The following is a 15,213-nucleotide window of genomic DNA, read 5'->3' on the forward strand; positions in this document are numbered from 1 at the left end:
TACTGTCACGAGGGTATCGAGAACCACGCCTGACTCCGTTATACCCGGGGTCAGGAAGTCGCAGCGGTTGGCTGCACGCTCTATTTAAGATAGGGCTGTTTTCCTTATGGTAGCTTTCTGGGTTTGCTTTGCAAACCCTTTTGGCTCACTCAGGGATCCGTAGCTCCTTCTCCTCAGCTGTTTCCTTGTCCAGCACTCCCAAACCTCCTTATATTCCTCTCTCACACTTCTCTGGTTGCCAGAGATAGAGCTTCCTGCCTGGACATCTATTCTGACCCACTGGAGCTGTGTTGCTGCGTTCTCGGATGGTTGTTTCAGAACGCTACCCTCCAGATCCCTGTTGGACCTTTGTGGACTGCTGTGGTCGCCCACCTGGGTGTTTGTGTTTGTTTGTATTTGTCTGTCCTCTCCCTGGTGTTTCCCTCTTAGTGCAGTTGTGCGGACTTGCGATCCCACCGGCCCGTTCACTATCTAGGGCTCATTTCAGGGAAAGCCAGGGTTTAGGCACGTGATCGCCGCACGGGTAAGGAACCCGTCTAGGGACGTCAGGGCAGTTCGGTGCCAGCCGCAAGGTGAGTTAGGGGTCACCACCTTTCCCTCTCCCTTGGGCAGGGCTTTCCCTGTTTTCCTCCCTGTGTGTGACGCCGGTCATTACACCATCCCAGCCTTGTGCAGGTCTACAATTTTGTCCTTGGTGTCCTTAGACAGTTCTTTGGTTTTTGCCATGGTGGAGAGGTTGGAGTGTGATTGATTGAGTGTGTGGACTGTTGTCTTTTATACAGGTAACAAGTTCAAACAGGTGCAATTAATACAGGTAATGAATGCAGAGTAGGAGGGCTTCTTAAAGAAAAGCCAACAGGTCTGTGAGCCAGCCAGAATTCTTGTTGATTGGTAGTTGATCAAATACTTATGTCATGCAATAAAATACAAATGAATTATTTAAAAATCATACAATGTGACTTTCTGGATTTTCTTTTAGATTCTGTCTCACAGTTGGAAGCATTCTTTGGTTGGCTGCTCATTCAGTGGAGATGAAGTGCTGCATTTACATGCAACTATCACATTAAGAGAACATGTGATGGTTACTGCTATTGATCATCCTCATACAGCTGCATTGTTTCTGGGCAGCAGAGTGCTGTTTAGACAGCAAAATCTGCTGTCCTGATACGATATTGTAGGCGTCTGCATTGACGATTGTTTCACCCAATGAACAAGTGTTGGTTGTTCATCGGGAGTTCTGTGGCACCTTTAGATTATCGAGAAAGAGCATTTGTTGGAACGTTCGTTCCCAATAATGGGCCCGAACATCTGGGCTTGTAAACCCAGCATTATATCAGAAAAGCCCTTTTAATGTATTCACAGCTTCTTCTTTGCAGTCGAAATTAACGACATGGCGTTACTTCTAGTGGTGGGAAGTCTCCACATTTTAGCAGATATTCATATAAAATTACAAATGCCCCCCCCCCTACATACACACATACAAACACTTTTACAAGGTAATACACAGTGCATAGTTCTCTATCATCCATGTTTCTCTTCATGGTAAGCCTACTAATTTTAATTTTCCTACTATGTAGGTATACAGCATAAGTTCTGTGTTTGAGATAACTATTCCACTTTGTTTTCTAACATGAAACACAACCTATTTGCAGGGTGACTTTAGTGTTCCTGATGTCCCCAAATCTATGGCATGGTGTGAAAACTCTATATGTGTTGGATTCAAAAGAGACTATTATTTGATCAGGGTAAGTTTTAGTATTCTTTCTGTAGTAGCTTATTTTGTATTGTGCACACTGGGATAAATTTACAAATGCTAGTCATACCTGAAATTTGATACTGCAGTCAGAATGTGTGATGTAGGTCCACTTAGGCTACTTTCACACTAGCAGCATGACGGATCTGACAGGCTGTTCACCCTGTCGGATCCGTCCTGCTGTTTTTCGCCATGCTGCCGGACTGCCGCTCCGTCCCCATTATAGTCATTGGCGAAATAGCGTCAGGATGGATCCGACGGGGTAAACAGCTTGTCGGATCCGTCCTGCCGCTAGTGTGAAAGTATCCTTAGTGCTGCTTGGTCCAATGCCAGGTAACTTTGATAAATCACTTGCACTGATGCAACTCAAAAGCCCATATTGGGGTATTTTGGGCCAAACCTGCCAAGAATGGTGGGTTCAGCCGACAATTTAACGTGTATGGGGTGTAGCAATGGCTTTCTCCTCTCTTCCCATTAACAACCTGTACATGCTCGGCCGAACCAAATGTATATGTCTTTGCGGGAGTCAAGAGAAATACTGTAGCCATTAGCTGAACTATTTTTACGTTGACAGCTATTGAGTATGTAAGGCAACCTTTAGGTATTTACAAGAAAATTGGCTAAATTCCATTATAAGTCTAACCTCAGTGACTTTGGTCAGTCTTCACAAGCAGTATTGTAATAGATGAATCTTGCCCCTATCTGTTTGCAATATCTCAAATTTTACATGAGTGCCCGTTTTTAAGTACAGCTTTGTGTTGTGTCTCTTAAAGGTGGATGGAAAAGGTTCCATTAAGGAACTCTTTCCTACAGGCAAACAGTTAGAACCACTTGCAGTACCACTGGCTGATGGAAAAGTGGCTGTTGGACAGGATGACCTGACTGTGGTTTTGAATGAAGAGGGGACCTGCACACCCAAGTGTGCCCTAAACTGGACTGATATTCCCATGGCAATGGGTGAGCATTTAATATTTCCAGGTCTAACTATAGAAACTAAAATCAGTCACAGCACACAAAGTTGAAAGGGAGCAGATACTGTCATTTTACAATGTGAACCATTATAAAGTTGCAATTATATTCCACCGGATCTCTGATTATTTATTTTGTATGTACATCATCATAAATTTCAGATTCCTTAGAGGATGTTCTAACCCCTTATGGCAACCCCCATAAGGTGTTAGAATAAAAAATATCATATACTCATTCCTTACTCCCATGCCTTTCTCTGCAGCTCACCTCCAGTCTAATGCTCCTGTTTGTTTTCTAACACAGTGACATACCTGGATGCAACACGTGACAATGACTGTCCTCAGCAGACTGCTGTGCATTTACTGCCTCTCTACTATAGCCAGTGTTCTCAGTTGTAGACAGCTAAGGACAGTGGCTGCAGTGGTCACATGACTTATCCAGGCATGTCACTGCTACTGTTTAAAAAAAAACAAAAAAAAACAGCAGATGGAGTACCAGAGGAGCCACGGAGAACAGCACTGGAGTGAGGGGGTGAGTATATGTTTTTTTTTTTTTTTTTATTTCAACATTTTGTAGGTGTTCTTTGAGATATTTTAATTATCTGGGACAACTCCTGTTATCTTTTGTCCTAATGGTCAAAGCTAGAACCATTTCTAACCCCCCTGAAGCAGCAAGCTTCCGTCTTTTAGTTGTTTTTTTTTGAGCCATAACAGTTTTATTTTTCCAATCACATAGAGTATGGGGGCTTGTTTTTTTGCAGGACAAGTACTTTCTAATGGCACAATTTTATATTGCATAAAATATTGTGAAAGGCTGGAAAACTCTAAATGGGGTGGAATTGGAAAAAGCTATTAAGCCATTGTTTTATGGGTTTCGTTATTACAGTGTTCCCTATACGGTAAAAATGACATGGTTTACTTTATTCTTCTGGTAAGTACGATTACAGTGAACATATAGCTAAAAAATAAAAACTGGCCAAAAATTGTCTTTTGCATTGTTGTATTCAGAATCCAGTACCTTTTTTTTTTTAATATATATTAATGTCTAGGTGTGAGGGCTTATTTTTTGGTGATCTATATTTTTCATTTTTCTGGGGGGTGGGGTTATAAATTTGTCATCACTTTCTAATAATTTTTATTTGGAGGGGCGGTGAGGTGAAGCAGCCCAAAAAAAATGCATCAACCATTTTGATTTCTTTTTTTTTTCCCACCATTCACCATGTAAATTATATACAGTATCTTTATAGTTTGGACATTTTGGGATGTGACGATACCAATGATACCAGTCGTATTTTTTTTTTTTATGTTTATTTTTATTTGTAAAATGGGGAAAGAGGGATCATTAAAATTTTTATATTTTGTTTTATATTAGTATTTTAAAAACTTTTTTATGCCAGTAAATGATCTCTCCGATGACGTGGTCACAATTGACCACAGCAATTGACCACAGCATCTGAGAGGTTAAAAGTCTGTTGTCGGAGTTGTCTCTAATCACAGAAGGCTGTGTAAAATGACTACTGAGTGGGTGAAATCTTCAAAGACCTGACATCCCCCGTACTTGTACGGCAATATCAGGAAAGGCTTCAACTGTTTTATACTTTGTACTGGTGGCTAGAGTTGCTGAGGGTTTTTCTGCATTGAAATATGACAGTCAATTTGTTTTTACTTAACAGAACATCAGCCTCCTTATATCATTGCTGTGCTTCCAAGGTACGTGGAAGTACGAACATTTGAACCCCGCCTCTTAGTACAAAGCATTGAGCTGCAGCGGCCTCGTTTTATTACATCTGGAGGGTGAGACATTGTTTGAAATTCAAAATGCCTGCTCTGTACTGGAGATTCTATAATCATCTAAGACGGATACAATATTTTGTGACCAAGACCACCTCAAACAATTGGTTTGTTGTCTCCCTGGTGCCAGGGTTCACATTTGTTGGAATGGGTGGCTAAATTGCTGGTAGATGACCCAGCTGTCATGATCCATGTTAAAACCAATTATAGAATACATAGTAGTTGAAGGATCTTTAAGAATAATTTTAAAGGGTTTCTGTCGTCCCAATTTTTGCCTATTAAACAGGCTGATAATATAGATGTGAAAATGTCACCTGAATTTAACTCTGCATTTCTTTTATTTAAGTATGCCCCCGTTTTCGTGTAATTTTAACTTTTATTATAAGCAAATGAGCCTCTAGGAGCACTGTTCGTCCACCTCATTTCCATGCCCTGCCGGCTTTCTCACTGCGCCTGCGCCGAATACTGAACGGGACGGCGCAGGCGCGAGATTTACATGGCAGACGGGGCCAGCAGGAGAACCAACGCTGGCCTGGCCCTGTCAATCAAGACAGAAGGGGCGTGGAAATGAGGTGGGCGAATTTGCATATAATAAAAGTTAAAATTACACGAAAACGGGGGCATACTTAAAAGAAATTCAGAGTTAAATTCAGGTGACATTTTCACATCTATAATATCAGCCTGTTTAATAGCGAAAATTGGGGTGACAGAAATCCTTTAACCGCCTAACACAGATCCGTGGTCCGGAGGCGGCAGCTACAGGCAGACTGACGCATATACGCATCATCTCGCGAGAGGCGAGATGACGCGCTTAGCCGGCCCACGCATGCGTAATGCGGGCCGGCATTTCTTCGAGGGGGGTCGCGTCATCAGCTTGCCAGCCAATGATCATGGCTGGCAAGCTGATGATTTTTAAAAAATCCAATCAAAGGCCAGATAACAGATCATAACAGCCTGCTCCTCTGCTGGATCCAACCGACCAAAAGGACCAGCAGAGGAGCAGGCTTCACAGTGAGTACACCAAACACCACACACTAGCCCCAGATCACCCCCTGCACCCCAATTAACCCTTTGATCACCCCTGTCAATCACTAGTGAAAGGAAAAAAGTGATCAGTGTAAACTGTCACTTTTTTTTCCCACTGGTATTGACCGTTAGGTTTTTAGGATAGTTTAGGCCCCTTGGTTAGGTAGTTTAGGGATCAGTTAGAGCCCAGCCCACCGCACAGCAGTCACTGATTCGCTGATTAGCCTATCGCTAATCAGCATTTGTACTTTTATAGTATCTGTAAGTGATCAAAACTGATCACAGTCAGATCTATAATTGTATTAGTGTCACTTTTGTTCGCCCTCCACCCAAAACGCAGTGTTTACCCGATCAGGCCTGATCGGTCGCCCACACGTGCGTTCGCCCACACCCGCCCCACCGCAGTGACAAAAAATTGTGCATTCACTTTACACGCGCTGCGGCGAAAAAAATTATCAGTTTTGATATTTTTTTTATCAACCGCAGCGGCCTCCGGTACTTCGCTAGCCTCCCATTTGTAAGACAGGCTTGCTTTTTTTCTTGGGTAGTCTCAGGGAATACCCCTAAATTTAGTTGCCCAAATGTCAAACAGGGGGTGTTCTTCTGAAGAGGCCTACAGGCTTCTGACCCAGTCGGATGAGGAATGGGAACCCTCATCTGACAAATCTAGCGGGTCAGAATATGAACCTGTAGAAAGCAGTGGCACTCTGACCCAAAGTTCGGACTAGGAGGCTGAGGTCCCTGATAGCACCAGGCGTACCCGGCCCCGTGTAGTTAGACACAGGTTGCGCAGGATCCGCTTCAAGGGCAGCAGAGTGGGGCTGGCGCTGTCGGATTACGTGGGAGGAATACACCAGCAGCGCAGCCCTCCCTGTACCTAGTACCAGCACTGCCGTACAACCTGGTGAAGTGGCGAGCACCAGAAGGGCAGTTGAAGCTGGTACGGTGGCACATGCATTAGTTACCCCGTCGCAGCCACCTCAAAGACGGGCCCGTAGACCCCCTAGAATCCCTGAGGTGCTGGCAAACCCTGATTGGCAGTCCCCAACTTCAGCCGCACCTGTAGTTCCCCCTTTCACTGCCCAGTCTGGAGTTCGGATTGAGACAGCTCAGATCGGTTCGGCCCTGGGATCTTTTGCGGAGCTCTTGGACATAGTCGTGGCCGAAACAAACCGGTATGCCACACAATTTATAACCGCCAACCCGGGAAGCTATTATGCCCAGCCTTTCCGGTGGAAACCAGTCCAAGTTTCCGAAATCAAAACTTATCTGGGCCTTCTCCTCAACATGGGTCTAACCAAAAAGCATGAATTGCGGTCATATTGGTCCACGAACCCAATTCTTCACATGCCCATGTTCTCTGCTGCTATGTCCAGGGCACGTTTTGAGGCCATCCTGCGTTTCCTGCACTTTAGCGACAACACCACCTCCCGTCCCAGAGGCCACCCAGCTTTTGACCGGCTCCACAAAATTCGGCCCCTCATAGACCATTTCAACCAGAAATTTGTATACCCCAGAGCAAAACATCTGCGTAGACGAGTCCCTAATACATTTGGGGTCAAATTGTATAAGCTCTGTGAAAGGGCCACAGGCTATACCCACAAATTTCGTGTCTATGAGGGAAAAGATCAGACCCTGGAGCCGGTCGGTTGCCCTGACTACCTGGGGAGCAGTGGGAAGACAGTCTGGGACTTGGTGTCACCCTTATTCGGCAAGGGGTACCATCTTTATGTGGACAATTTCTACACAAGTGTGGCCCTCTTCAGGCATTTGTTTCTAGAACAGATTGGCTGCTGTGGCACCGCGCGAACTAGTCGCGCGGGCTTCCCCCAACGGCTCGTTACCACCCGTCTTGCAAGGGGGGAGAGGGCTGCCTTGTGTAACCAAGAACTGCTCGCGATGAAATGGAGAGACAAGCGTGACGTTTACATGCTCTCCTCCATTCACGCAGACACGACAATACAAATTGAGCGAGAAACCCGTGTCATTGAAAAGCCCCTCTCAGTCCACGACTATAACCTTCACATGGGAGGGGTGGACTTCAATGACCAGATGTTGTCTCCGTATTTAGTTTCCCGCAGAACCAGACGTTGGTATAAGAAGGTCTCTGTATATTTGATTCAATTGGCTCTGTATAATAGTTTTGTTCTCTACAGTAAGGCTGGGAGAACAGGATCCTTCCTCAAATTTCAGGAAGAGATCATCGAGAACCTCCTGTACCCAGGAGGTTCCGTGGCCCCATCCACCAGTGTAGTTAGCCATCTACACGAGCGACATTTCCCCAGTGTCGTTGCTGGTACCTCAACCCAAGCGTCACCCCGAAAAAGATGTTGTGTCTGTAGCAAGAGTGGAATAAAGCGTGACACCCGCTATTTCTGTCCTGACTGCCCTGACCACCCTGCCCTATGCTTAGGGGAGTGTTTCCGGAAGTACCACACACAGGTACACCTAGCATAGGGATCACATCTCACCAGGACAGGCACACAGGGCTTTTAGGGCCCATTCACACAGAGCTGCTGCTGCAAACGTCTCTTTTCACCTGGGACAAAGTGCATAACGCACTTCGCCACATCTTTGGGCGCTTTGCGCTTTGAACATTGTCCCATGGGGAAGGAGAGGTTTGTCCTATAAAGGTAAAAAAATATATAAAAATCACCAGTAAGCAAAAAGGCTAATGTTCAGCTCAAAAAGTTAAAGTTTATATGTTCTGTTCCAAAGTTAATAAAATTATTGCGTTGCGGCCTGGTTTTTTCTTTTTTTTTTTTACCTTCCAGGTGGACCAACCGATCGACTAACTGCAGCACTGATGTGCATTCTGACAGAAGCATTGCGCTGCTGTCAGATTACACACAAGTCGGTGTATGCGGTGCTGCAAGACGAGATTTCTCCTCTGCAGTAAAATATACGTTTGCCGAGGCATATGAGCTGAGGAGCAGGCGGTGTTCCTATGCTTTGGCAAACACTTTGTATGTAAAAAAAATATATAAAAAAATCCCGGCAATGATTTATTCATCCACATTGATCGATGCGAATAAAGAAATCTGTGCCGTTCATTTTTTTCTTTCAGCCCAGAGGCTGACCGGAAAAAAAAGATCTCATTACCTGTATGCTCAATATAAGGAGAATAGCAGAAACTCCTAATGCTGGCCATACATGTAATGATTGCGGAGACCCTCAAATGCCAGGGCAGTACAAACACCCCACAACTGACCCCATTTTGGAAAGAAGACACCCCAAGGTATTCGCTGAGGGGCATATTGAGTCCATGAAAGATTGAAATTTTTGTCCCAAGTTAGCGGAAAGTGAGACATTGTGAGAAAAAAAAAATAAAAAATCAATTTCCGCTAACTTATGCCCCAAATTGTTTTTTTCTATGAACTCGCCAGGCCCCTCATTGAATACCTTGGGGTGTCTTCTTTCCAAAGTTGGGGTCACATGGGTATTTATACTGCCCTGGCTTTTTAGGGGCCCTAAAGCGTGATCCGTCTTCAAAATGCTTTCAGTGTTACTATGGCACCCAGGACGATATTAAAGTCCTGGTTGCCATAGTAGGAGCGGGGGAGCGGTATGCTTACAGTCCGCGCAGCTCTTGGGGCGCTCCAGAGTGACGTCAGAGCGACCCATGCGCATGGATGACGTGCCATGCGATCACAGTCATCCATGCCCCTGGGGCGCCCTGACGTCACTCTGGAGCGTCCCGGGAGCCACACAGACGGTAAGTATGCTGCTCCCCGCTACACTTTACCATGGCTGCCAGGACTTTAGCGTCCCGGCAGCCATGGTAACCACTCTAAAAAAGCTAAACGTCAGATCCGGCAATGCCCTGAAACAACGTTTAGCTTAAGGCCGTATCCGGATCAATGCCTTTCAATGGGCATTAATTCCGGATCCGGCCTTGCGGCAAGTCTTCAGGAGCAAAAAGCGCAGCATGCTGTGGTATTTTCTCCGGCCAAAAAACGTCCGTTCTGGAACTGAAGACATCCTGATGCATCCTGAACGGATTTCAATCTATTCAGAATGCATTAGGATAAAACTGATCAGGATTCTTCTGACATAGAGCCCCGACGACGGAACTCTATGCCGGAAGACAATAACGCAGGTGTGAAAGAGCCCTAAGCTAGCTGCATGTGCCTTACTAAACTATCGCTAATAACCACACATTACACAGATAGTTATAAGTAAAACAAGATATTTATTAATACCTAGTACACTACACACGCAATACCTGTACACTAACAATACAGCACTAAATATACAGTACTAAACTACACTACACAATCCCAAGTTCCACCCACAAAGCTATCTAATACAATACACACACACACATATATTAACAGCCTACCCAACCTGGACTAGAAATTATCCCTACAGGGAAATTACTACAGTAGCAGTGGACAGGGGTATATAGCAATGGGATAGGGGTTAAGGGTAGGCAGGGAAGGGGTTACTATCGTTGGGGATATAGGGGGTATGTGAGGTGTAGGTAGGTAGGGGCTAGACAGGTAGGGGTTAATCAGGACAGTAGTGAAGGGGCTACTGCTGGGGTATACTTAGCCCTTCCAGGGTTCATGAAGCTGCTCTCTCCCATGTGTCTCTCTCTGTAGTCCAGTTCCAAAAATCCCCCCTTCCTAGCTTGTGGCTTCTATATCAGCCTCAGAAACAGCCCACCTCCCCCCTCCTCAGGGATGTGACATCATAGTGTGACTGTGACGTATGCATGCACTCAGGACAGCCAATTGGCCCCCTGAGGCTATCAGCACCACACGCCCAGCCATGTCACAAACATAAGGTGGGGCAGAGCATAGTAACTAGGCTGATAAACTCAACAAAAGGCCTCAGATCTATTGATCTCTTAGCCTTTGAAGTCACCAGCCACCTGGAGACATATCCACCCCACTGCAGGAACTGGCATTTAGGAGGGGGTTGGTTAGAAAACAAAAACCGCCCCACCTCCTGGCTCTACACGCTGTCCCTATAGTGTCCAATGGATAAAATGTAACATTTAAGTATATATATGTATATAGATACTTGGGGTGCATCTATATACACATACAGTACAGACCAAAAGTTTGGACACACCTTCTCATTCAAAGAGTTTTCTTTATTTTCATGACTATGAAAATTGGAGATTCACACTGAAGGCATAAAAACTATAAATTAATACATGTGGAATTATATACATAACAAATAAGTGTGAAACAACTGAAAATATGTCATATTCTAGGTTCTTCAAAGTAGCCACCTTTTGCTTTGATTACTGTTTGGACACTCTTGGCATTCTCTTGATGAGCTTCAAGAGGTAGTTACCTGAAATAGTTTTCACTTCACATTTTTCCATCATTTTTTTTGCCATTTTTCAAGTGGTCTTAAACTTTTGATCAGGACTGTAAAAATGGCCCATACAAAAAATATGCGGAAAGCTGTTCCATGTAAAATCCACTTAAAAGACAAGGGATCAGTGGCTCTATCTGGAGAAGAACAAGTTCAATCTCCAAAGGTGACAAGGCTTCTTTACCAGAAGAAAGGCAAATATGTGGAATAGTTTATCTCAGGAGGTTGTCAAAGCAGTTGATGGTTTTAAAAAGGCTTAAATGAATTCTTAGAATTAAATAACAGTAATGCTTATGAAAATTGGTAGAATTCTTACTCCCCTTCTCTTAATTGAGATCCCCACGCATCCCATGGTTTAACTGGAAGGAAATATCTTTTTTACCACATGTCTTTTTTAATGCCATGAACTGTGTAAATAGTTTAAAAGATAAGATATTTTTGTGAATAAAAATTTATTAAAACAAGTTAATTATATAATTTGGTAAAAGGAAAGATAAGGGACGGCTCACCTCTGGTTTAAGATGGCAAGGTGCACCAAACGGATGTTGTACCCAATCACCAAAAACAATAGTATTAGAATAGAATGGGCACTCATATATCTAGTTCACAAGGTAGGCAAAGCGACTCAAGTGATATATATTAATTTATTGATAGCGATATAATTGAGCAGGTATATATCAACAGTATACAATGATATTATAAACCTAAACAGAGCTATATTCCCTAAATCAGCATAAATTGATAAAACTTACATAAAATAAAATATGATAAAATGTGCATGTATCTATCCACTGTTATAGCTGATAGAAGGCCAGGAGGTCCAGTCCAGCGTTAGTAGGTGGGACACAATGATTAATATCTTCTATTATCTACAACAGTGGCTAACAGCAAATATATCTCCAGGGGAAAGAAATGGTGAAAGTAAATAGATAGATAGATAAATAAATAAAGATAAAAATTAAATAAATATTTGAATAGGACAGTGATAATACGTGATAAGACACAGTGACTTATAGTGTCCAATGGATAAAATGTAACATAATATGACCAATAAAATCCATTGGATCAACAATATAGTTTGAGAGCAGTTTGTGAAATAGTGTGTATAAATAAATGTATAAATATATAAATATCTCTGGAGAATCAACAATATTGCTGTATCCCACTGATGCTGCAGTCTTTCCTTAGTGGTAGAACATGTGACCTAAATCACGGCTTGGTCCGCACAGTTATCCACAGATATGCTCGGTTTGAGCAAATTTCTGCCTGAATAGGCTGTATGCTTAAACAACCGCGACGAACGCGGCAAGGTACTTGAACAGTGGTATAAATGTGTCCAGCAGTGTTACAAAGTAATCGGTCAACGATGCAGATGTAGCAGACAATATAGCAAGGTGATTAAGCAGCAGTACATATATATCCAGCAATGTTGTACCGGTTCGCATATATCGGAGCTAAATAGCTCTTACTCACATATCGTCCTGTTCCCACCGTGGCGTCCCACGTGGTGTAGATACAAGAGGACTCGCCTTTGGATAGCACAGCTAAGTTGTCTGCTAGCGATGCTGTATCCACCCGGCTGTGAACGGGAATGCTGGCTGTGTCACGCTGCAGATCCACGTCCGGTCTCTTTGATTAGAATAGGCGTTCCACCTGTTTGGATCGGTTCTGGTAGTAAGATATTTAATCCATCAGTCTCTATATTAAGTCCTAAACGACCCGCAATTCAATTGTCTTTAGAATCGTAATTCTGATGTTCTTTAGAAAGCGCTTTCTCAATCCAATATAGTAGAAAATTATTGCCGGTGTGTTGTCAGATCCAGTTACTCCTCGCCAGACGCGTTTCAAAGGCTACCTGCCTTCTTCCTCAGTGGCTAGTTTGGATCTGACTGACTTGCCGGCTTTTTATCCTCCAAAGGGCTCTTTATTAAACCTGGAATGGACCCAAAGAATCTGGATTTCACAGATACAGTTATCTTCTATTGCGATAGTCCTGCGGTAAATCTGCGGTTTTTGTACACACATGCGTTTTTCTGTGTTGTGTGTTCCTAAATCTACCAGAATCATTATGCATATCAAATTTTGTTATAACTGGTTACAGTAGGGTCTTATATCGATAATATCATCCCATATCATATATTAATATAGACACATTATTCTTTCTAAAATACAATATATCTAAAAACTTATAAACCTTTATTGGCATCATATTAAACAACATATTAGGGGGCGTGACCGACTTCCGGTATGAGCGCACGCTTCTGAGCGCCGCTCCGAGACCCGACTATAATCCTCATCAATCCTGACTGCTAACCAGCCGTAAACATTGAGTGGCAAGTCCAGAAACGAAAGGGGAGCACCCGGAGGAACAAAATGAGCCCAAGCAAGGGGCAGGCGGTGGCGGAGCGGCTTAAGGAGTATGCAAGAGCCGAGGCACAGCATGGCGCCGCAACTCCTTCCAACGTGCGCACACACGCGACCCGCGGGAATCCGTCCCTGCAGCAAGATCCCCAGAGTGAGGAAGAGCCAGAACTCTCACCTAAAGCAGCCCATGAACAGCTGCTCACGGCGATCTCCATGTGCCAGACCTCCCTCACAAGTAAGATTGAGGAGGTGAAAGTGGATGTCGGGCTCCTCAGGCATGATGTGCAGCAGCTAAGAGAGAGGGCTAGAGAAACGGAGCACAGGGTGTCCGAGCTGGAAGACATCACTAGACCCATGCAAGTCAAACTTTCAGATTTAGAACAGAAAGTTCAACTATGGCAGCAAAAATGCGACGATCTAGAGAATAGATCGAGACGCAACAATATCCGAATACTGGGCCTTCCGGAAAAGGCTGAAGGTAGTGATCCGGCGTCCTTCATAGAAAATTGGTTCAAATCTACGTTCCCAGGGGCTGCGTTTTCAGCAATGTATGCTGTAGAGAGGGCCCATAGAGTCCCAGCCAGGCCTCCCCCACCGGGCCCCCCCCCCCCAAACCCCTGCTAGCCAGACTCCTGAATTGGAAGGACAGAGATATGCTGCTTAATCTAGCCAGAACAGCGCAGAACCTGTCTCACAACAATGCCAGGATTTCTCTATTCCCTGATTTTTCGGCGGAGCTACAGAAAAAAAGATCTACCTTTGTGGCGGTCAAGAGGAAGCTGCGTGAGATGAATGTCCAGTACTCCATGTCGTATCCTGCATGGCTCCGGATTGTGGATGGCGGGAAATCCTTGTTCTTCACGGATCCGAGAGAAGCTGATGAGTGGGCAGCTGGCAGACCGAGACTTAGGCCTGAGTAGCCTCGAGATCTTCGCGCCGTTTACCTATCATGAGTGGATCTGGGATGGACGCTGCCCTGTGTTGTTTAAAGGTGGACTCCGCTTGTGGTAGCATGCCATTGGTATCGTATAAATGCCACGTTTCTTTTCAGAGATAAGCTGAGTAACTTCTCAATTGAAATGTTTAGTTTCTGTACTAGTATTAGTGATTATCGGACTGTTTAGCAGAGCATGATCAAGGGTCCCACCCGGCGATTACCTGCACTGGGTTAACATCCATTTACACCGTGCAGGTGCCCGTATACACGGTCATCAAAAAGCAGGCCCTGTCCTGCTAATTGCCAGTGGTTTATATGTTCAGACATTTTTATTTTTCCTGTTCCTTTTTTTTTCTTTCTATGTTTGTGGTTGTGGTACATACAATTTCTATGGTACAGTGTGTAGCAGGCATGCAGGAGGAGAGGCAGAGTGGAACGCTCCGTCAATATTCTCACAGCGACATCATTATGCATTTTATGGATTTTAGGATAGCATGGCAGCTCTAAAAGTAATGTCCTGGAACGTTAGGGGCTTGGGAGGTCCTAGGAAGAGAATAGCAGTGTTTTCACATGTGCGTCGGTTTGCTCCACATATCCTGGGCCTGCAAGAGACCCATCTGACGATAGAAACGGGTAACAGAATAAAGAAGCCGTGGGTGCAGTGGAGCGCCAATGCATATGGGAACTCATACTCTAGAGGGGTAGCGGTCCTAGTGCATAGTAGCCTGGGAATTGCAGAGGTCTGTTGTAGATCCGGACGGACGGTTCATATTTATAAATGCTTATATCAACTGCACCCCATACGTCATCATTAACGTGTATAATCCTCCACCAGCCAGCACTTCTGTCCTACAGGCAGCAGTGAGCTTTGTTGTACAGTACCCGAATGTTAGGCTGTTATGTATGGGAGATTTTAATATGCTAATGAACTCAGACCTAGACAAGTTCCGGGACCCAGCAAGAGTGGAGATATCCACTAGGTCCACATCAGCACTTCATAGAGTAGCTACTGAGATGGGATGGCTCGACCTGTGGCGGGAGAG

At 44.4% G+C, this 15,213-nt stretch overlaps 1 protein-coding gene across 2 annotated transcripts in view; it reads left to right on the forward strand.

Moving 5' to 3' along the window:
• Positions 1 to 15,213, forward strand: part of VPS39 (VPS39 subunit of HOPS complex) — a 251,793-nt gene that overhangs the window by 113,446 nt on the left and 123,134 nt on the right. For both annotated transcript variants that reach the window (XM_044271213.1, XM_044271214.1), the window contains exons 7-9: positions 1,653 to 1,745; positions 2,527 to 2,710; positions 4,395 to 4,515. In XM_044271213.1, the coding sequence (XP_044127148.1) occupies positions 1,653 to 1,745; positions 2,527 to 2,710; positions 4,395 to 4,515 (398 nt within the window). The remainder of the gene's footprint in view (positions 1 to 1,652; positions 1,746 to 2,526; positions 2,711 to 4,394; positions 4,516 to 15,213) is intronic.

The sequence above is a fragment of the Bufo gargarizans genome, chromosome 11 (genome assembly GCF_014858855.1).
Source record: "Bufo gargarizans isolate SCDJY-AF-19 chromosome 11, ASM1485885v1, whole genome shotgun sequence".
In the NCBI taxonomy this organism is placed as follows: Eukaryota; Metazoa; Chordata; class Amphibia; order Anura; family Bufonidae; genus Bufo; species Bufo gargarizans.